General features: G+C 38.9%; 1 protein-coding gene across 1 annotated transcript in view; it reads left to right on the top strand.

Annotated features, from left to right (window-relative positions):
• COL4A4 (collagen type IV alpha 4 chain) overlaps positions 1-24,120 on the top strand; it is a 119,862-nt gene that overhangs the window by 76,499 nt on the left and 19,243 nt on the right. The window contains exons 16-29 of the mRNA XM_065411412.1: positions 1,958-2,026; positions 5,194-5,301; positions 5,936-6,154; positions 6,345-6,497; positions 8,103-8,273; positions 9,571-9,710; positions 10,421-10,580; positions 10,926-11,107; positions 12,497-12,560; positions 16,737-16,844; positions 17,228-17,317; positions 22,536-22,607; positions 23,372-23,500; positions 24,009-24,116. Coding sequence (XP_065267484.1) covers positions 1,958-2,026; positions 5,194-5,301; positions 5,936-6,154; positions 6,345-6,497; positions 8,103-8,273; positions 9,571-9,710; positions 10,421-10,580; positions 10,926-11,107; positions 12,497-12,560; positions 16,737-16,844; positions 17,228-17,317; positions 22,536-22,607; positions 23,372-23,500; positions 24,009-24,116 — 1,773 coding nt within the window. The remainder of the gene's footprint in view (positions 1-1,957; positions 2,027-5,193; positions 5,302-5,935; positions 6,155-6,344; positions 6,498-8,102; positions 8,274-9,570; positions 9,711-10,420; positions 10,581-10,925; positions 11,108-12,496; positions 12,561-16,736; positions 16,845-17,227; positions 17,318-22,535; positions 22,608-23,371; positions 23,501-24,008; positions 24,117-24,120) is intronic.

The following is a 24,120-nucleotide window of genomic DNA, read 5'->3' as shown; positions in this document are numbered from 1 at the left end:
CTGGAGCAAGGAGTATTAATCTGAATAAAGATTGCAGGGCTGGATGAAGGAACAGGGAAAAATGACATAGTATTTACACAATATAGAGCCATTGCTGATTCACAAAGTAGTGTTAGAATAACCTATGGGAAGATGTCAAACAGACAGAGAAGGTGGAATAACATATGAAAAAGAAATAATAGATCAAAGTAGTAAAACTGAGATTAGTAAACACATTGTAAATATAATTTCCATATGCTACATTTAAGTATATACAGTACAATATTTAATATAAAACTGTGCAGTTTAAGTTAGCTACGTGATTCCAAAATTTCTAACTTCTATATTCTCAATTCTTTTGCTTTCAGTATATTCCTGTTAATCTCGTGAATAAATCTTGTTTATTAATACAAATTGCTACACGTGGAAAGCTAATTCTATCTAAAAATTACTTGGTTAAATCTGGTTAATTTTTCTCTCGATTCTAATAAATCCAAATACACCTCTACCCCGATATAACGTGACCTGATATAACATGAATTCAGATATAACGCGGTAAAGCAGCGCTCCGGGGGGGTGGGGCTGCGCACTCCAGCGGATCAAAGCAAGTTCGATTTAACGCGGTTTCACCTATAATGCAGTAAGATTTTTTGGCTCCCGAGGACAGTGTTATATCGGGGTAGAGGTGTATAAATGTTTACTTCCTTAACTGATAGGGATTCTCATTTGAATAAAGTTAAAAAGATTTGGTCTTTATTTATATTTTATAATTCCAGTTAATGTAGACTTTTTTTAAAAAGCAAGTATGTATTTAAATGTTAATACTGAAGTCATTACACTCTTCTGCACTTTATGGTAGACAAACTATGGTTGAATTTCAGGTTTCCATCTTGCAGACTCCTTCCCTTATGTACCTTTGCATTCTCCCCTGATCTTCCCAAACTTCCTTCTCTGTTACTTCTAAAGATCACTTACCTTGTGCTAGAGACCTTGACTTTCAGTTAAACACCTTTATTGTTTTATCAAACATCTTGTGTATGACAAACCTTTTTCTATGTTTGACTTACACAAGCACCAAACCATGGTGAATTTTCCAGTTCTTTAACTTTCTTGGAGCCCTCTTTCCAAATACCGTAGCTCAATGATACATAAATTCTATTTTGAACAAGCAACAGCTATCACACTCACCCCCATTTGCTATAACAACCCAGACAGGGTGAAGGCTATTAATGAAGTGCCCTTTTTGGTTCTATACTGTGTGCTCTACTATCACACTGAATTGTTTCTCTGCAGAATGTAAAGCTATTTTAGCAGCTAAAGGAAAATTTTAATTAATTTTTAAATTATCACTACTACCTCTATGCTGCTGACACTATTGGTCCTGGAATACTTTACTTGTCTGATATGCATGGGGTCAAAACTTGTTCTGGGAATTCGAAACTAATCTTAACCTGAACATCTCAGGTAGCGGATCAGTGGAGCCTGTCATTTCAGTGTTAAGGCAGCTTTAACCAAGAACAAAATGCTTTGATGCAATATAGCATTTAGTGGATATTGTGGAATTGCCTTAATTGTAGGCAAAGCAGAAATTTCCATACTTGAGATTAGAATGTCATCTTCAAATTCTCTGCACCTCCTCTCAGAGAATATTTTAAAGACAATATTTTTACTGACAACACCACAGAAAATAAAAATATATTATTTAATCTCTGCAGAATATATTCCCCATACCAACATTACAGTTGATCAAGTTACTAATATAACCTTATACCAAATGTATAACAAGAACATTACAATTAAAATACCCCTAAGCTTAAAGAATGTGGAAATAACTATTTGCATAAATATTCTATAATCCATATAGTTTGTACATTTGGTTAATGACAATATTGACATGTTTGCAAACCTTACAGTAGATAATCAAACTTGGTTTATTTGCGTACAATACTTGCATAATGTTTTTTTCCTCTTGTTTCAGGTGACATCCACTGTTATGTTCCACCATATCCTGGAAGTCCAGGCCCTCCAGGTTTTCAAGGGGCTCAAGGTCTGTTTATTCAGACGGGGAAATGGGGGTGTTCTGATTTTAAAGAATTTGTTATCATTGTTTAAATGATAGTGAGTTGGCTACTGAAAACTAGCCAACTAGGAAACAGTAAGCCACATGGTGAATGCTCTAGTTCAGGGGTTCTCAAACTGTGGGTCGGGCTTCGGTCCCCCCTCCTGGAGTCATGTATTTTTATTGTTGAAAAGGGGCTGCAATGCAATGAAGTTTGTGAACCCCTGCTCTAGTTATTGAAGCGGAACACAAAAGGTCTCAAAATGGAAGATTGTAAATAGACAGGAATAGACTGTAAACTAATTATAACCACCAATAATTAAGGACTAGGCTATGGCCCAGCTTGTGTGGCCCCAAAGAGCATGAGTGGGTGGAAGCTGCCCCCTTGCAATGGCTACCAGGGTCATGAGTGGCCACATGAGGAGATCAGCATATGTGGAGCTGCTACATCCCGTGCCGATGCAGATAGCTCGGACAGGTTGGGAAGAGCCTTGGCTCCATCAATTAACTAGGAGTATCTACATCCACATGCTGGGGGAAGTAAACATGCTGGGCATACACCTAGCACTGGGCACTTCCCCCACAAAGCAAGCAGGAGCCCAGAGGGCAGAGTGTGACTTTCGAAGTCATAATCTGATACAAGGGCAGAACAGGCACTGGTATGACCCTTGCTTGGTGCTCCTGGCAAAGCCACAACTCAGCCCTATTTTTACTAGAAAGACATGTCCAAATTCATCCCTTGTCTAATTCCATTTTAAATGCATAGAGTTAAACCAGGGATTGACCAACAGCCTATTCATTGTTGCTTGTTGCTTGTGGTCAGGAAAACTCCAAGAAAATAGAGAAAGATCCCACCGAAAGCAAGTGAACACTTTGGACTTCCATTGAAGCCCCTTTTAGGTGACCTTTGTACAGCAGCCTGATATAAATATTTTAAGTTTTAGCTAGACTGGGACCTCATACACTCTGAAGTGAAAGAACAGGGAACGATACATTTTGATCAGCTGTGCCATCCCAGAATAAATTAGGAGGGAGTGCAGAACATACGAAAACTATTACTTTGACCCTGTAAGTCTTGGGATTCAAAGATTTTATTTTCTCTTACTCTATGCACAAAGAAATTGAGTTAGGACCCAGTTTTCAGTAGGTTCATATCATTGGTAGCTTTATAATTTATTCTAGTGCTGTCAAGCGATTTAAAAAATTAATCGCGATTAATCGCGCAGTTAAACACATTTATCATGTTAAACAATAATAGAATACCATTTATTTAAATATTTTTGGATGTTTTCTACATTTTCAAATATATGGATTTCAATTACAACACAGAATACAAAGTGTACAGTGCTCACTTTATATTTATTTATTACAAATATTTGCACTGTAAAAAACAAAAGAAATAGTATTTTTCAATTCACCTAATACAAGTACTGTAGTTCAATCCCTTTATCATGAAAGTTGAACTTACAAATGTAGAATTATGTACAAAAAATAACTGCATTCAGAAATAAAGCAATGCAAAACTTAAGATCCTACAAGTCCACTCAGTCCTACTTCTTGTTCAGCAAATCACTCAGACAAACAAGTTTGTTTACATTTTCAGGAGATAATGCTGCCCACTTTTTGTTTACAATGTCACTTGAAAGTCAGAACGGGTGTTAGCATGGGACTGTTGTTGACGGCATCACAACATATTTATGTGCCAGATGCGCTAAAGATTCGTATGTCCCGTCGTGCTTCAACCACCATTCCAGAGGACATGCGTCCATGCCGATGACGAGTTCTGCTTGATAACAATCCAAAGCAGTTCATTTTCATCATCTGAGTCAGATGCCACCAGCAGAAGGTTGATTTTCTTTTTCGGTTGTTTGGGTTCTGTAGTTTCCGCATCGGAGTGTTGCTCTTTTAAGAGTTCTGAAATCATGTTCCACACCTTGTCCCTCTCAGAGTTTGGAAGGCACTTCAGATTCTTAAACCTTGGGTCGAGTGCTGTAGCTATCTTTAGAAATCTCACATTGGTACCTTCTTTGTGTTTTGTCAAATCTGCAGTAAAAGTGTTCTTAAAATGAACAACGTGCTGGGCTATCATCCGAGACTGCTATAACATGAAATATATGGCAGAATGCGGGGAAAACAGAGAAGGAGACATACAGTTCACCCCCAAGGAGTTCAGCCACAAATTTAATTAATGCATTATTTTTTTTAACAAGTGTCATCAGCATGGAAGCATGACCTCTGGAATGGTGGCCGAAGCATGAAGGGGCATACAAATGTTTATCAAATCTGGCATGTAAATACCTTGCAATGCTGGCTACAAAAGTGCCATGTGAATGCCTGTTCTCACCTTCAGGTGAGTGGGCAGCATATCTCCCATAAATGTAAACAAACTTGTTTGTCTTAGTGATTGGCTGAACAAGAAGTAGGACTAAGTGGACTTGTCGGCTCTAAGGTTTTACATTGTTTTGTTTTTGAGTGTAGTTATGTAACAAAAAAATTCTACATTTATAAGTTGCACTTTCATGATAAAGAGATTGTATGTACTACAGTACTTGAATGAGGTGAACTGAAAAATATTATTTCTTTTATCATTTTTACAGTGCAAACATTTGTAATAAAAATAATAATATAAAAGTGAACACTGTACAGTTTGTATTCTGTGTTGTAATAGAAATCAATATGCTTGAAAAAGTAGAAAACATCAAAAATATTTAATTAATTTCAATTGGTATTCTATTGTTTAACAGTGTGATTAAAACTGTGCTTAATCGCGATTAATTTTTTTAATCATGTGAGTTAACTGTGATTAATCAACAGCCCTAATTTATTCTTCTGCAGTTGTTTTACTATCAGAGGGGCCCAGAGTAACCTCATTCTGGAGATTTACAGATTAGTGCACAGCCCTTGGGTCTAAGCTATCAGCTGTCAGTCATCCCTTCCTGGGCCAACTTGTGTGGCCCTTCCCACAATGTTCAGAAAGATATGAAAGCACTCGATCTTCAAAGAAGATAAAAAGGACGGCTTGTTTGTAAATTCTACACAATGCAGCATACAATGAAGATGCACCACTATTTACTTACATCTCCTTTTAGTTCACAGAGAGGTTTGGTAGGTTATAAGCAGATCCTGTAAAATCTGTATTCTTTCTATGTTCTTAGGACCAAAGGGATTAAGAGGACCCCCTGGTCCTCCTGGGCCAAATGGCTTTGATGGGCAAAAGGGCCAACGAGGCAAACCAGGGACATCAGGTGATATAGGGCAAAACGGTAAGTGAGAGAGAGACAGTATTTTTTTACCCCTGAAACATGGAGCTGCACAGACTGTTAATACATGTGCATGTATACTTACACAGGATAGGGTAAGCTGCCTTGCTAGTTTTAACCATCTCAGCCTCTTTTCCCTGAAATGCAGGATGTGTGTCTAAAGTTCAGTTGTAAGGTTGTTCAGGTTGGGATGGAAGTGATATCTCCAGTTAGGCTGATGTATAGATGAATCCCTTCCAGTATGCTCTGTTACTACCATAATAGAAGGTGCTGCTGAGTCTTGATCAATTCAGAACCTGTAGCAGGAGCATGATTGTTATATGTAAACCTTGCAGGCATATGGAGAATATATTTACTTACCAAAGGGATTGGAATAAACAAGGATGGGGAATACACAAAACAAATATATGCTGCCCCAAACACGTAGGTATCACCCCCCAGCGTATCAGTTCCACAATGGCTCGTTGGTTTCTTGTGCGATATCATTATCCAATGAGAAACCTGAAGTATGCAAATGTTATTTTGCATATAATTTGAATATATTTTCATTCTATTACATTTGCATTATGGTAGCCCACACCTTTAAAACATACCATCTGAACGGTTGTCTATGTTGTGTGATTTTTAAATTCAATAGGCTTTCGAGGCAATGCTGGTGATCCAGGTAATGAAGGTGAAAGAGGTTCTTCTCCTGACGGTGCCCCAGGTTTTCCTGGCACTCCTGGACTTGCAGGCCAGAAAGGTGTTCCAGGTGATACCAGTTACGGTCTTCCAGGAATTCCAGGCCACAGAGGATTGCCAGGATTATCTGGTTCACAAGGAATACGAGGTGAATCAGGTGCTCCTGGGCCACAAGGTATGAGTCATATTTCTACTCCAAAGTGCAGGAAAGTATCAAACATTTTTGAAAACCTATAGAAAAGAACCATCCACGTGGGTGGGTAAAATACAACAGTAATTGAATACGTTGCTCTGAACTCTACGGGGAGGTTGCCAGGGGAGTGGATGGGAAGTTTTTTGTCAGGAGAAATATTGCATCTTTTTAGGACAGTCTGGCAGACCAGGATTTCCAGGTGCTAAAGGTCTGAGAGGCAGAAAAGGTGAAATAGGCGCTCCAGGCTCACCCGGTCAGCCATGTGATAAAGGCTTACAAGGGCCACCAGGACAGCCAGGAGTTCTTGGACAGCGAGGCCCTCCAGGTAAACTGTGCTCATAACATTACATCCCAGCTCTGAACTTTGGGCATCTTTTTCAGGTGAATATCTACAAACTCAGTAATCCCCCATTCCATTTATTCTCTGTTCCATTGATTTTCTATCTGCAGATAATCACTTTGAGCCTCCCCTTATTCCCAGAGAATGCCAATAGCAAAGCTCCCATTGATTTCAGTGGTACCAGAGCAAAAACCTTTGTGAAGCTGTCGTTTTGATTTAAGAAAAACATCAGCTAAGAATGACTGAGTTATGTGGCTAGTGAAAATTATTCACTATCTTAAGGTGTAGTAAACTGAAAGTGTCTCCCCTTCCTCTGAGCGACTTCTCCCCCAAAACTAGCTCATTTCTACAGTGGTGTCCTCCTGCTATCTCTTTGAGCGTCACATGTGCAAATAAAATAACCATGGCTGTCCATCTTATACTGAGGAGCAATTCATGTGCCACCATGTTAAAATTAACTACTGGAAACCTTCTAGTTAGGGAGGTTTGTCATGGTGATATTTTTTAAAAAAATAAACCCAACTCCTAAACTCTGGGACTCTCACAGCCACCCTTCTCTCATTGTGCTCCCAGCTGATACCCCTCACTACAGTTCAATCACATTTTTAACTGTTGTGTGTCATTTTACCCATATTTGTGAATCAGAGCAATGGTCCCCTTGATAGTGGAAGACAAAGTTATAGGGTTCAGAAAGAGAGTATCATGAATTCTGTGTCTTCCATACAATTACACAATTGCTTTCTGTTAATGCAAGACAGGGGGAGTTTGGGATTCATGATGTAGTTGGTCTGAGCAGAGCTCTTAAGGTTTTCACTTGTACTTTTATTCTGAACTCTTGGGCTACATTTAATTCTTTCCTGCATACTGACCACCTGGCTGACATGTCAGAGACAGTCCAATGAAGATCTTTCGGCGCACTGGTGCTTGGTGCAGCGTGTTCTGTACCTTCCCTTTACTCAGCATGATCTCATCCCAGCCTGGTCAGTGGAGTGAAAAGCTCAAGGTCCCTCCCAAACCTGTTTCCGATAGTATAATACATTGCTTAACTGGCCTCGTAAATATGCATTCATTGTGGTTTAATACTATGGAAGAGTTAAGTATTTCCTATTTTGTAATCTTCAGTATCTTAAAAGTGTGTTGTTTATTTAGCATGTAGTTACAGCCCAGGCTTAGGTAAAAGTGTCACTGAGTGAGACTGATGGAAAAATTGCTGTAGATACTGTTTTTCTATGGAAAATTGGATTTTCAACTGAATTAAATTTTTCACAAGAAATGCTTTTTGTAGAAATTTTTTTAAATCAAAAATACCAACACCCCAAAAAAACCTAAATATTTCATCTGAAAACCAAAATATTGTGGCCAGGAATTCCCGTGATGTACCGTCTCCCCACTGCCAGGAGGCACCATGGCAGTATTTACAAATCAAAATATTTCAGTTTTCAGCCCAGTGTTTTCAGTATTCAAGTTTCCACCAAAAATCAATAATTGTATATAAGATCCCTGCCCTCATCCTTCTTATGACCATCTGTATTGCTGAATCTTCTTTTGTGCTTCTGGTTATAAAGTGAGTAAAATAAACTGTTTTCTCAGGCTTACCAGGTTTTAAAGGTCAGAAAGGAGACATGGGCCCACCAGGGCCAGCTGGAATGAAAGGCCTACCAGGAACTCCTGGTGTACCAGGGTCCCCTGGTCCTCCAGGCCCTCGAGGATATCCAGGGCTTCCTGGGAACGATGGATTACCTGGACTCCCGGGCCAACGAGGTATATGAAGCCTAATGTATCTATCACCCTGTTACATATAATTCTTTTAAAGAGCTGCTCCTTCTCAAGTGATGTCAGTGAGAGTGCTTTGCACTGTTCACACCCTTCCAGCTTCTACTACATGGATCCGTGAAAAACAATGAGAATATCACCCTTTCTTATGTCTCTTGGAGCAAAAGTCAAGCAAGTGTAAAGACTTTGCAGCTTGCAGGGCACACCAAAGATTCTTTGGTTTTGGTTGTTTTATGAAAGTTATAGGCAAATTTCTATGGACTATTTCATTCTTCCTGTCTGCAACAGGTCATTATTGTGTCCTGGTTTCAGTGCAATATTGTATGAGAGCATACTCATGTGTGCCTAAGAAGTATGAGGTCATGTGAGTGGGGAAACAGCTTCCCCCAGCTGGGAATCCTCTCTAATGCTACCAGCATTTGGGGAATTGTTTAGTAAAACCTTAGCAACAGTTTAGATTTGAAAGTAAGAGACATTTACTGAGGCACTAATGAAGTGCTTTAAAAATGCATAAATACATTTACAAAAGACTGAACTACTTTCCTCAAACTTAAAAAGAAATAACCATTGGGCTTGAACCTAAGCATGAAATAAGTGTTTTATCCCCAAAGGAGGAGAATTTTCCAGAAAGTTATATGAGAATGAAAATAGGGGAGGTTAATTGTCTATGGGCTGGCTGCTCCAGTCTGTTAGGCCACTTTATACCCCATAATGTCACAAAGTGGCTTTAAAATGGCTGGAGTTAGCTGGCAGAGGGGGACTCTGCCAGAGGAAATCAGGCGGAGACAGCCACACACCACATGCTGGAGGAAAAAAGAGAGAGGGAGTATATCCAGAAGTCCCAGAGGAGGGGCAGGGTAGGCGGAGCCCCAGTATGCTTGATCTTCCACTGATGTAAAGTCTGAGTGGAAGTTAGAGCAGCGGAAGGCTAACACTTTTGCCAGGGCTGGGTGGGAGAGTATATCAAGGAGCCGCAATTGGCTCCCTTCCACTACACCCGAGTACAATTCCATGTGTAACCTTTTGTAGCTCAGATACCAATGATGAGCATCAGCTAAGTACCTAGATAGTGAATGTCTGCTACTGCGTGTTCTATTGTTACCCAGCTTTACCTTAGTATTACCCAAATACGTCTGCTGTTGATTCTCATATATTACTAACTTTCCAAAACTCTCTCTAAACTGTCTCCCTTTTGCTTTGCACTCTTTCTAATAGCACTCTTTCTAATAGCACCCAGTAGGCTGTTAGATAAGCACATCAGTATCTTAACATTATTACCAGGTAGCAAAGGCATCCAAGGCATCCAAGGTTTCCCAGGAATCCCAGGAAAAGGAGGACAGACAGGAATCCCGGGTGGAAATGGTGAACAAGGAGAAATGGGTTCAAGGGGGCCTTCTGGAGAATGTGGGGATGGAGGGCAAAAAGGTATGGAGAATCCATATTACCTCTGCCTTTCAACTGGCTTTTTTTCATTTTTGTTAATAAAATTGTTTTAATTTCGTGTTTGTTATAAAAGGACTTTAATCAATTCACTGCCATTTTCCAATGGGATCAGTGGAGTTAAACCAGTGTAAATCAGGTGTACATGCAAGCAGAATCAGATGATCTGTTTAACGAGTCTGCTTTTTCATGCACCTGTTTGTTTTTATGTGCCCTTTACACACATTGCTGCATCTGGTGCAGCTCTCTCTCAACAGGGGTGATGAGCAATTGTATGTCATCACCAACAGATTTGAAGCAGGGCATTCTTTAAGATTCTGTCATGTTTTTCTCATTGTTCAATGTAAATATAAAGGTTATTGGCAATATCATGTCCCAACATTAAAACAAGGAATAAAGATCAACCTGCCAAATACATAGTTAGTGAGAACCAAAAGATCTGCACAATGGCAAGTCCAATAGCCCTCAGGCAAACTACTCTACCCACACCAGAAGCAATTCCCAACTTACACAAAGAAAAGAGGTTTACAGATTAATATAAAGAGGGGAAAGACAAAATAACTTCAATGATAAACTTGTTGAAATAAATGGGACTTACATTACGTTCTAAAGAGAAGAGAAAAGGGCACTCTTGTAAGACTTTGGGAGAGAGTTCAAGCACTTAAATGTATTTTTAATGACATTTTATGATACAGTGTGGTCAGCTAGCATTTGTATATATTATATTCACCGTGTTCTTCTTCAAAGGTGAAAGAGGTGCTCAAGGAGACAGTGGCTTCATTACCTTATGGCTGGAAAAAGGACAAAAGGGAGAACAAGGGCTTCCTGGTGAGGCTGGGTTTCCAGGGGAAACAGGTGAGCTCATGAGAGAGAGAGAGAGAGAGAGTGTGTGTGTACACCCACCTTGCCTGATTTTTAAAAATGTCTACAATTTTTTGTCACAGTGCCACAATTAATAGTAGTTTCAAAATTTCAGGCATAACTGTGGACACAAATAGTAGCATTTGAATATCCAACTACCCCATTATGTGGACATGTCCTTTAGTTAGTTGTATAAATACTACAGTTTATGCCTACAATTTATTGTGTACTTCATGAATTGTGAGCGCACAAGTGTACCCACAAAAATGTGGTACTAAAATGTATCACCCAAGGGCCAGGATAAATTTACAATAATCTTTTGTTGTGGAATAATTTCAGGTAAAAAAGGCAGTCCTGGAATCAGAGGGATCTCAGGATTTCCAGGCAAAGATGGACTCCCAGGAATTCAGAAGGGTGAACCTGGTGATAGTGGACAGATTGGGTTTCCAGGGCTGCCAGGCTCCCCAGGATCGGCAGGTTTAGGAGGAATTAGTGGTTTTCAAGGGCAACCGGGTGACCAGGTAAGCTAAGAGCAATAGTGCAAGATCATGGATACATAGTACTGAACTGCATTTTTATACTTCTTGAGAGCTCAAAATCCAAGCAACAGGTCTGATTGTAGTACACAAGCCATACGAGCATGCTTATAGAGCTCATACGCCAGGTCACACCTAAACCTCTGATTGGCAGAAGCTGGGACTTGATGACATGAGATGGATCCCTCAATACATTGCCCTGTCCTATTCATTTCCTCTGAAGTATCTGGGACTGGCCAGTATCGGAAGATAGGATACTGAGCTAGACGGACCATTGGTGTGTCCCAATGTGGCTGTTCTTATGATCTTATTCAGAAGACAGCATTGGCCTAGCATGTAAGGTCAACAAATGTGAAATTTGTTTGTTGCTTTTATTTTCACTTATTTTATACTGGGGCTTTATGGGGTCCTTTGTCACCTCAATGGTCCATATTGTTGTTTGGTTCCCCTCTCTGTAGTTGGGAACCCTCATCAGATTTCACTGACTAACAAGAAAGGTGCATGAGCAGTCTATCCTCTGATATTATTCCCAAGGACACATGGGTGGAGTCACCTACTCTACCCGTAGTGAGATAGCCACTTCCAAGAGCAGCCTGCTTGTTTGCATGCATAGTCCAGGAGCATCCCTTGGTCTTTGTCATCCTCAGAGGCAGCTTACAGTGAACAGAACCCTGGAAAATACTATTTCCAAAGGAAAAATGTACAAATATGCATGATATAGATGAAATTAGAGGCAAATTCTTCACTATCTTGCATCCCATGCAATGAGTCAATGGGATTGCACAAATGTAAATCCGGGTTGAATTTAAGCCGTTATAGTTACATATCATTTGTTTTCAGTGTTGGGTCTGTGTTTTACCAAATTATTTCTGAGGGACAGTGTAAGCTTTGTATTGCTGATTACAACTCCTTGTTTACGATGAAAAATTAGATTCTTTTTTTTTTAATATTAGAGGGTCAACACTAATTTCTTGGGGGTCAGCAAAAGGGGAGATAACATGTTTTTTATTCATTTGTGTTCTTGTGTAAAATACATTACTGAAGTACCATTTTTGAATTAAACTACAGTTGCATTAATTGGATCACCTAGAGGGAATTTAAGATATTTGATCCAAATTCTAGCCTTAGCGATAGATACACAGATCTAACTCAAGACAATTGGCGTTTCCTGCATATATCAAAGGTCAGTATTTAGCCATTATTTGACACAGACTAGTGGATTACTCCACAGAAAATCATACAGTGAAGAAACAATAATATTGACATTTAGTATCAGTCTGTTCATCAGTGCAACAAAATCATATGTTTTTACAGATTGTGCCTGTTACGTATATTAAATTTTAAACACAGCGTGTTTTTTTAATAATGTATCAGGGTGAACGAGGTTTACCGGGAATTCCTGGATGTCCAGGACATGATGGTACAAAAGGACTTAAAGGTAATGAGCTGAAACATACAAGCTATATGAAATAAATAGTATTTTGTTAGGTTGCTGTATACTTGGATACATTCATTGCATCCTCTAGGACAGTGTTTCCCAAACTTGGGACGCCGCTTGTGTAGGGAAAGCCCCTGGCGGGCCGGGCCGGTTTGTTTACCTGCCGCGTCCGCAGGTTCGGCTGATTGCGGCTCCCACTGGCCGCGGTTCACTGCTCCAGGCCAATGGGAGCTGCTGGAAGTGGCGCAGGCCGAGGGACGTACTGGCCACCGCTTCCAGCAGCTCCCATTGGCCTGGAGCAGCGAACCACGGCCAGTGGGAGCCACGATCAGCCGAACCTGCGGACGGGGCAGGTAAACAAACTGGCCCGGCCCGCCAGGGGCTTTCCCTACACAAGAGGCGTCCCAAGTTTGGGAAACACTGCTCTAGGAGAAAGAGACAGAGATAATTCACACATGAAAATCGTTAGACACAAGACTGTTTTATGTCTAAATAAAAAGTTTTCATTTAACTATAGTAGGACATTTGGTGATTTATCACTTAAAGGCTTTCCGTGACTTTGAAGATGACTGTGTCTTAGTTAAATTTCACAAGATCACAGCTTCGTCCCAAAAATGAGAAACACCAATATATGTATAAAATACCATGGGATCAAATGACAGGACATAATGGTTATCTAGTTGGCTTTTGTGATTAAACTTGTATTAGTTTTCAGATACAGTATGTGCATGACCTAAAGAGAAAGGGGAACATCACCCATGAGTGGAAGAGAAGACAGAAGGAGAAAAAGTATTTGCATGAAAAGATGAACATGAAACTATTTTGTAGACAACTAAGGGTCACATTTTCAAAAGTGGCCTCTAGATGTGTGCCTTGTTTTGGCGAAGTGTTGCCAACTCACAGTTTTATTGCAAGTCTCACAACAACAGTGTGGGGTTGGGTTTTTTTAAAGGTTCTTGTTATATTTGGATTTCTGCCTCCAAACTCATGCAGTTTATCTTGAAGGGGATCCAGGGAAATGTGTCATGACAGAGTGGGAGAATGTGATGGGGAGGAGAATGAGGAGAAAGGGAGGGAAATACGGATGTGATAAATTTAGAGAATAGGTAGGGACAGTAGACTGCAGGGAGCACTGAGAGGAGAATTAGAATGGGGACAGCTGCCTATCTAGAGAGGAGAAGAGAGAGAGAATGGCAGCTCTCCACACCCCTGGGGATAGACGAGGATGATCAGTAAACAAGGCAGCCTGATTTTTGCATGTGTATTTCTGGCTGAATTTTGAACACGAGATGATCTCACACCAGTTGAGATGGGGAATTCCCTAAAATAGGTGACATCATCATAAAATGGCCAAAAAAACAACACAATTTATAATTATTTTTAAATCTCATGCTTTTGGGTCATCTAGCTTATAATTTTTGAATGTTTAGGACATCTGTAAATCTGATTTGTGTGTACAAATTTGGTAGATAGTTTACACACACACACAACCTTTGACACCAACAAGTTTTCGTGTGCAAATTTTGACCTATTTCGAGGATGAGCTGAGACCACTTTGAAAATTTGACCTTGAATATTTAAAGGCACTTTATGAAGAGCAAGAAGTACCAGCTGAATTGTTTCAAGCTTCCGTAGAATATGATTTTCTTCTTAAAACTAGTTTATACAAAAATAAGAGTAAAAGAGTGTGAAGACCAGTGATTTATTTGGAAGAAAATACAGAGCAAGGGAAATTCCTTCTCCAGATTATCTTTTCCATGACTCTAGCAATTCAGCATCTTCCTAGCCAGGGAATGTATTTTCACAAAAAACAAAAAAGAATTTATGAACAAATATTTGAGATAAAGAGAAATCCTTTATCAGAAATGGGCTAAAAGGGGGTTAAAACACATGTAACTGATTTTTTTTTTTAAAGACGTTGGCTGAAGTAGGTGGCAATCAAGGCACTAAACAGGATCTCCTCTGGTCAGGGAGGATTGCTGTGACATAGAATCACTGATAACACTTGAATTCAAGAGTCTTCCCTATGCATTTCACAACAGTCTCAGACAGAGAAGCTAGAAGCCAGCAGGAGTGAGTGAGAGGTGTTAGACACCTGCATAATATTCTGGGGTGAAAGGGCTGTGGCACCATGAATTTGATGTGGGAGGAGTTTGAGGAATAGCAACAACAGAAAGAGAGTCTGTTATAAAGGGAGGAATTGAAGTAGAGTGGAGAAGGCCAGACACAGCATCTGTGTTGGCTCAGAAACCCAAAAATTGTTCTTAGGGAGCCTTTTCTGAGTAAACAGACTTAAACTGTGCTGATTTTTCTTGCCTTTTCAAAGTTATTTCTGTAGGAACTGTCTGTACTTTATTATAATACTTGGTATTTATGTAGCACTTTTCAAATCTGGGGCAATTAATGAGATCTTTACTGAGTTTTTACTCCGGCAAATTCCCATTGAACTTAATGGGAGTCATACTGAATGTCAACTGAGTTGATACCTCCAGATGTGGCTTTTGATCAAACAGTCTGAGAATTAAATGATGTATTAGGGAAATGGGGATATAATATTTCCACCTGTCACAAGCTATAGAATGACATAATATTCAGTAGCTAATGAAACTTGCCCCTCAAAAACTGTCCTTAAATATTCAAGGCCATCAGTATCTAATTAACTAGAAATAGACAGGGATATTGCACTAATGCTGTGTCTGCATCCATTCTCATTTTTCTCCTAAAGCAGAAATGAACCGCTTCTACAGTCCAAAGCTTCCTGATTTTCAGGAAGTCATTTCAGTATTTCTCATCTATGTATTTTTCTGTTAATTCCATTATCATTTGCTAAATGTTTTATGATACACGACTTACCTTGGTCCACAGCTTTAAGACGTTTGTGTGCATCTTGCTATACTAGAGATTTCACAAATAAATCACTTATGAAGGCTAAAACAAGCTTACAAAAGCAAGTGAAAGATTAAGTTTTCAGTAGACTCTCAGTTATGATGATGATGGGGGCTATACAAATACTTAGCTATACAGAATACCCAGACTCCTGAAGCTTCCAAAAGGTTGATTGATACACTTGTTTTTAGAATGCTGTTGGCATACTCAACAGTCTGTTACTGTGCGTGTATAGGACCTGGCACAATGGGGCCCATTCCCAATTAGTGCTTAAGTGATACTGCAGTAACAAAAATACATCTATATTGTCCATATTTAACATAAAAACTTAGCACAGTCACTTGCAAAGAAGCTTTCCCTTAATCCCACATTCTATTTCCTAGTATGAATTTATCAAGGACAATCCTCTAGTTTTTTGTGTTCTTTTGGTCCAATGTAATAAAATAATATAATTTGGTTTTTTTTTTTAATTGAGAATTGTTTTTGTGATTTTAGCTATTAATATTTGTAAGTTACTGGGCCTTCAAAATTATTTATCTTTGGTTTTGCGGATGAAAGAGACACTGATGTCTAACGAAAGTCATTTGTATTTTTAACTTGAATAGGTAACAGAGGTGACTCGGGCAGTCAACATGGTCCGCCTGGTCAAAGAGGGCCTCCAGGAGATCATGGATCACCAGGTACATTTAGGTTATTAAGAAAAAAATTAGTGCTTAAATACATTTGAAATTTGCTATAGGATTTGTTCATGTTTTGCTGCTTTCAGTATTTGCAGCTTAATACTAATGACTAATGCACAACAATGGCTTTTGGGCCTTTGGAAGCCCAGGACCAAAAAGGCCGCACAATTTATAATATAGTCCACAAATGAACACAGGCGTTAGGGTCTGCTGCTGTCCAGATGCATCACTGATGAGCACTCCGCTAGCCACCAGAAAGTTCTGTCTCTGGGAACAGCCCCTCCTTCTTCAGCCACATGGAAGAGGAAGGAAAAAAGGAAAATCTGTCAACTTCTTCCCAATCACACTGAGAGTAAAAGGAAGATCAGTAATTCCATGCCCTATCGCTAATTTAAATAAATTCACAGTCTGCACATCAGAGAGACCAGAGCAAAACAGCATAATAAACACATCTGTGTGTCTGAAATGCTGAACTATTTACGTAAAGCTCGTCCTTTATTCAGGAGTACGACATGAGGGAGCATATTGAGCTTGGCATTTTGTAAACATACCACAGTGTGAGGCATGGATGCCTTTAAACCTGAAACTGTTATATTTATCTTTCTTTAAGGACCCTGTGGATTCCCAGGAGAGCAGGGTTTACCAGGTTTCCAAGGGGAACCTGGAAGACAAGGACCCAAGGGGATGCCTGGATCCCCAGGAGCAAATGGCTTTCCAGGTAATGTCAAATTTAAAAAAAAAAAAAAACAGAAATGGATGAGAATTACTTCAAAATGGACAAAAAGTGAGGCAGTCTGCAGTGCAGTTCAAAACCATGCAGCTGATGAAGCTGGCAACAGAGAGTAGGTTGGTATCAAAGGCAGCATGAAGGCTTGTATCAGAAACTATTGCAGCAAAGTAGCAGAGATTCTTCCAAGAGGGGCCATAAAGGCGATTCAAGGAAAGCTGACAATGCTTTTGGATAGAATTTTTGGCTCCAGATGCCTGTCAATAACCATTGTGTACTGAATAGTATGGGAGAAATAACAGCTAAGGGGGCAGGAGTAAAAAGGTTTGCATATTACAAATATTTTCCACCTTCAGGTGCCATATGTGATTCAGGATTGCCAGGAGTTCCAGGTGAACAAGGTAATACCGGGCCTTTAGGAGCTGCAGGATTGCCAGGATTACCTGGTCCCCCAGGCAGGAAAGGTAAGTGCTATAAACAGCGCAGCGTTAGTCACACATTACAGTTCAAGTAATGGTGTCAGAAATTACTGGGAATTTTGTGCTATAACAAAGGTAACTGAAAATAGAGAGGATTTTAAAAAGTGCTTAGCATTGGCCTAAGTCTGCTCCCATTGAAATCGATAGTAAAACTCCCCTTTGACTTCAGTAGCTAGAAGAGTTAGGCCAACTTTGAGCACGTTTGAAAATCCCACCCTTAAAGCACAAATGTTGGCCAAAGAAATCAGGCTACAATCTAAAGTAAATAAGGAGGCAGAGACATAAACCTCAAATTCTGGTTCAGCTGTTGCAACTGAGGGCAGAGTTTGACACAAGAACAGTAAAATTCTCCGACGATAGATATTTCACTAACACTTCAGTTACACTGTAATTTATTTTCTGGCCATGTAGTGCCACTGTTACTCTGCATACAGCAAACATGAATACGAATAGCAGAGCACACTGTAGTGGAAAACATTAATGAAAAAGGTGGCCAATTCAAATATAGGAAATCTCATATGATTGGTGCATTTTATCAAAATGTGATAAAATAAGTACTGTTTGCAAGACAGCTGATCTATTGGCAGATTACACTTAGAAATACTTCCAATCAATGATAAATTACATCTTTCATGGCAATCACTGTGTTTAGATTGAAAAAACTGCATCTAAAAATCTCTTCCCCCATAAAGGATACAATATAACTGTTATGTATTGTAGCTAATTAAAATTTAGCGTATATTATATCAACATTATACTAAGCTTCATTTCTGATTATATAATTTATCTATCTTGTTTATTTTTACTGGGTGGTCACAATCTGCATCCTAAACTGCTCCTGGGGTACAACATGCTACCCCAGACTTGGGGCTCAAGACAAAGCCACCCTTGAGTCCATAATAAATTTCCCAAAAGGGAACAATCAATTTTTGTACAGAAAACGTTCATTTTTTCAGTTTCAGTCTACGGCAAACTTGGACAGTTCAAAACTGAAAACCGAGGTTTACACGGAAGCTTTTTCTGATTATCTGTGGGAAGGTAGGGGGTGCTGATATAATACAATGATAACAAATTCCTTGTTCCTGTGTAATCTGTAGGAAAACAGTTTATTGTGTTGCACACAACAGTATACCCATTAGCTACAGCACTGGGAGTCATGCTGCAATGACAAGGATTTCCAAATTGCCCTCCACTTGAAAAGGTATTTACACACCTGATAGTGAAAACTTGTTAGTTGCAGAAGTGTCCTGTTCTTCTTTAGGAGCAGGCATTTTATTCGTTTTATGCAGCTAACTTCACTCATTCATTTTACGGAAATCATTTTAGGCCCTACAAAGGAAACACAAGAGATCAACAGGTGCACAGGGACTGAAAAATAGGTAGCTCAGATAAAAATGGAAATTCAGTAGGGATCAAGCCACCCAAAGATTAGCTCCTGTGTGGATTAATTCTACCAAAATGTTTGAAATGAAGGATTATAAATTTTTAAATGTATCCAATTACAAGGAATTAATGGAATTGGTATGCCAGTGTACTGTGGAGCATGGCTCTTAAATAATATTAATAGTTCCATTTTTAATAATGAAGAAGCATTTGTGATTGTCATTAGAAATGAAATGGTTAACCAGTTGTTCATTATTAAGGACTGAGCCTTGTTAGCCTAATTGCTTTTCATTTACATTAAAGATCTCATGCATGAACAATTTTTCAGATTTAGGGATTGAAGTTACAGGCATTCATCAAAACCACAGTTTCTTTATTACAGAGAGACAGTCTCACTAATTAAGGGCCCAATCCTGCAATCTGCACTCATGAGTAGTCCTTATTCAAGCAAACAGTCCCATTAATTTCAGAAGGATTGTGTGAGTAAAGATTGCAGGATTGGGCCCTAAAATTTAGGAACCATGGTTCATATATAGGTCAGCCAATTCAGCTGTAGCTGGAAGTATGGGACTGTAACAGTCCAAAATCTAGATTTACAAGTGTTAATGTTATAATGAAGTGTTGACAAATGTGTTAGAAATTTCCTGGAAAACAAAGTAAACCAATATCAATAATGACTGAAAAAACAAAGCATCAATATTTTTTTAAACAAAATGGGTTTCCAAAAATTGTTAGTGTTTGTGATCATTTAGGTAAATTCTCAACATTGGCAAACAACTTGTACATAAGCCTTTCACAAGGAACTCCCTTGAAGTATAGATGAGGCCGTAGTAAACAGGATTGGAAAGGTGAACAAGTGTCATGAAAAGTTATTGTACAGTAATGAATTAAGGGCAGAAAGAATATTACAGGTGAGGCTGGTACCACCATGTAGTATTGACATTTCTGACATTTCCAATTATAAGACCATGTTTTAATTTGCTTATAACTTTACCAAACTTTAACTGTTTCAGCTGAAATTTTCCATGCCAGTTGTCTGCCTCAGGTTGAACTGTTCTGAAAAGTTTAAGGCAAGATTGTTCAGCCTTTTGAGGACAAGGCTGTGAAAAGATACATTATGCCCATGTTAAGTTCTGTTAAATTCTGACAACCTTTACTTTGAAAATTCTTAGAGCCCCCATGGTTTGGAGCAGGGACTTGAAATTCAGCAGGGGCAAGGCCTTTGTGTCAGGGATATGCCTTTGTTTGTCCCCATGAAAATCTGCCCAAATTTGGCCAAGTTATAAACCTTTGAGAAATCAGTTTGTGTATGCTCAATAGAGACTTACATTTTAGCAACTAAATTCTATCCAAACCGGGAATGCTCCTGCCTGGAGATGAAGGCTTTTCCTTCAGTTGTAGCTTTTGGCTGGTTGGGCAAAGAGACTGGGACAAGAAGACCTATGCCGAGAAAACTGGGACCGTCTAGGAGAGAAGAATGGGACTGTGAGGAGAAGCCAGGGTAGGGAAAAGACTCGGAGAATGACAGGTTGGAGGGGATGGGGCAGAAGGGGGTCGTGCTTATGGGTGGAAGAGGGTGTGTCCACTAGCTCCCACTCCCCTTCAGAGCATAGAATGGCATTAAAGATTCCTGAGTCTCAATAATTCCTCTGCTGTCAGCCAATGTCTGTGAAACCCACTTAGAAAGTGTCCCTTCTCTCTCCAGTGCTGGTGCATATGTAGGATAACAACCTACTATCAGTTACTCCATTAGCTCCAGTGGTTAGACATCAGTGCAGTGGATCTAAAGCTTTCAATCCTGCTGATGAGACATGTTGGTTCCAATATGATGCCACACGATGGAATTTCTGCGGTTTTTTGAGTTTCCTTTTTTAAAAACCTAGGAAATTACATACCAAACAAACTAAACAAACACCCAGTATGTTAAAAGAACATGATTAAGGTTGTGAAGTCAAGCACTCAAATTTTACAGGACACTAAACATACTACCATTCTACTAGAAAAGACTCCTAAAGCAAAACTGTTTGACTCCCTATAACCTCGGGAGGGGAGGATTAGGCTATCACTATGACTGAAGCATACTTCAGAAATTATAAAACTTTTTTCATAGCAAGCTCTGTACCCCACTGTAGTGAGCATGAACTTCTACCCCATCTTAAAATGAAGTACTTTCCCTTGCAGATATTTATTGTTTGAAATTTAGACAGTAAGGCACAATCAAGAAAGTTCTAAATTTCAGCTATGCTAAAACAAAACCTAAAGGTTATATTAAAGCCAGCTAAGTAATTAGCCTGTGTTACTACAAAAGTTATGTGCCATTTGATTCAGCAAGATGCTTTGCTAAGCAAAAATTTAGACATAAATGCCAAGAAGGTGTGATTTATAGTTAATATAAATTATTGTAATTTCTATCCTGAAAAGATGAGTTTTGTCGATAAGTTTTAAAATGTATAAATAAAACTTCAACAAAAATTATTATTTTACCCTCCAATAAAAAGGGGAAAGAAAGTAGAGTATTTCTACCCTGAAAAGAGACTGTAAAAATGGCATCATAGCGTTATCTCTTTGTTGTGTTTTAATTATCTTCTTACCAAATGTCCTCAGTTTACAAATAAAAGATGTTCTTTCTACCTCCCTATCCTGAAACTCAGTCTGATCTTTCCACCTAGTGCATCACCACCAGGGACAATGAGTCTGCATACTAATTTAAGTCCTCAATTACACATGTTCAACCCCATTGTCTTTAAATGATTTGCAAATTAGAGAATTTTGTAATGTTACTAATTTGTTACCAATAAGGGTATTAGTAAGGTTTGAATTTATTCAGTAATTAAAGAGACCTCAGAATAAATCAGCTGGATTTGAGTTATTAAGATAATTAGACAGCACGTAACAGAAAGAGATGTACATCACTACAATCTGTGAGAACCTCTTCCTGCTGTCTGTAGACAAGACAGTTAGCTTGTACTATTTGTCTGGTTCTGAAGTTAGCTTACAGCATGGTACTATTATAGTAGAGGAGCCTACAGTTTCATTTTCACTTATTTCCTGTTTTTCACAGACATATATTACTTTTATCCCCAAAATTTCCAGTATATTAACATATGTTGTTTATCTCTGTTAATCCTCCTAAGCTAAGCGGCTCTTACAATAATTAGTACATCTAAAATAATATTTATTGTTTAACAATTCTTGCAAAGATTGTCAAATCTTTTAGTGGTAATTCTTAGGCAAGCTATTTTCCCCTTCTTAATAAGACTCCCACAACACTTTGAGAGTTTAACTCATAAATAAGCGATAGGCCTTACAAAAGTCTGGCTCATAGGTCAACAGTAAATAATCCAGCACAAAATAGGATAGAGTCCATAGCTCATTCTGTTTTACCTGTGTTGGTTCTCCAGAGTTAACAGGAATAAAAAGCAGTAAAACCTCATTTTTATCAAGTTGGTAGATGATGGTTATCAATGCACACGGAGCAGATGCAATGCATAAAGAAGTGCCATATTTCTAGTCACTTTTCAAAATAAAAATCACACTAAAGATTAAAGGTAAATGTTCTGATTGCTAATATATGAAAGGAAATTACCTCTGCTGCTTTCATATTTCCTTCACTATCCAGCAATCTATAAATGATGCTCCTTTTTCAAAACAGGCTTCAACTGTTAATGATGTAGTTCATTCTTCAGTTGTCAGAACACTTTCAGCAAACACTGTACTGAACCAGAAATGTATTGTCAAGTTTTATATATTTACTTTTGTTAAATGAACATTTTCAAGTTTTTTGGGTCATGCTTCTAATAATGTTTACAATACTTGTAAGGTTTATCAGGGTTGCCTGGATTAGATGGCTTGAATGGACTGCAAGGTCAAAAGGGCTCACCAGGAGTTCCAGGTAAAGAATGAAAATGTACAGAATTTTTTTAAATGAAAATGAATATGAAATGATCCATGATATTTTGATATTTATCCTGTCATTAAGGATCAAACTAAACTTTAAAACAGTGCCGATAGTTAATGGTTTAGAGAAACACACCAACAATCATTTGTGGGGAAAGACTTAAAATCCTCCATCAGTCTAATAGTCTTGCTGGAATCCTTTGAGAATATTTTTACAATGAAAATGTTCAGTGCAGATGATTCAAAGTGAACCCAAGTCTCAAACTTTTATATGTACAAGATAAACAATAGCAAATAGATTAAAAGGAGACTCATGGGGGGAAATCTTGGCCCCAGTGAAGTCAATGGGAGTTTTGCCATTGACTTCAGTGGAGCCAGGATTTCACCCATGGTGATCTATTTGAAGCTTTCAAAACACCCTACTGACCATTGTTAAAATCAATGCTAAGTGCCAGTCTAAGAGATCATGAGAATAAGATATAAAATGAAAATTAAGAAATTGAAAGCAAAAAGAATAAAACTAAGAATTTCAAATTAAGGACAAAGATTATGCCTTGAATCAAGAGCTTAATACCTTTAAAAGGATGAATGAGGGCCAGATTCAACAAAACTCCACCCAGCTTACATATGAGAACCAGACAACTAGAGATAGACTAATCACAAAAAGAACATCATCATCTGCAGCTGGTATTTCTATTCTGTACATCTGTATTTGCATTCACTGTAGACTTCATGCACTGTAATTGTTTTCCTCTGGAGGTCAAAGTGAAATAGGGCCTCCAGGATCCACAGGAGCACCTGGACCAAAAGGAGACAAGGGTGAACCTGGACAGCCAGGAGTTTCTCTTCCAGGACCTCCTGGAGACATGGGTTTGCCAGGACACCCAGGTAAGAAACATTTTCTCCGCAATAGTGAACTGCAAAGCTGAAATGAAAACTGAACTAGTTCCCTGCCACTTGGTTAGCAGGCCCATGGAGCACGTACATCTGGGATCTTTTCTTTAAGAAAAGTATTTTTCTCATCCAAGAAGTATGCTAGCATTTCCTGACTTGCTACAGATATCCCAGAATGCATCATTCTGCTACATCACTGAACCCGTGGGTTGCATGAGACTTGTGGAATCAGTGATGTCAAGGAATGATGCATTCTGGGACCTCTTTAGCTCCAGTGGATATTATGGAAAGGAATTAGAATTTTTTTTAAAAAGAATTATATTTTCTGTGCCAAATGCCTCCCACTGTCTATTTAGCAGGGAAATGCAGCACACAAGTATGGGGTTAACTGCATGTTCTGCATGACCTTGCACCTCAACTCCCTTCAATTAATATTTTATTTCTGTTATCCAAAGTATAAAATACTGAAAACTCAAAACTAGCATATGATCTGCTCCCTCAGGTAGAACAGGAGGTCCCGGGCCTGCGGGACCTGTGGGAAGATCTCCTGAAACTGCAGCTTCTGGTCCTCCAGGTGATCAGGGGCCACCTGGCCCACATGGCATCAAAGGTAC

Source organism: Emys orbicularis, chromosome 9, assembly GCF_028017835.1.
Source record: "Emys orbicularis isolate rEmyOrb1 chromosome 9, rEmyOrb1.hap1, whole genome shotgun sequence".
NCBI lineage: Eukaryota > Metazoa > Chordata > Testudines > Emydidae > Emys > Emys orbicularis.
Note: the sequence above shows the minus strand (reverse complement) of the source record. Positions and strands in the feature narration are given on the sequence as shown.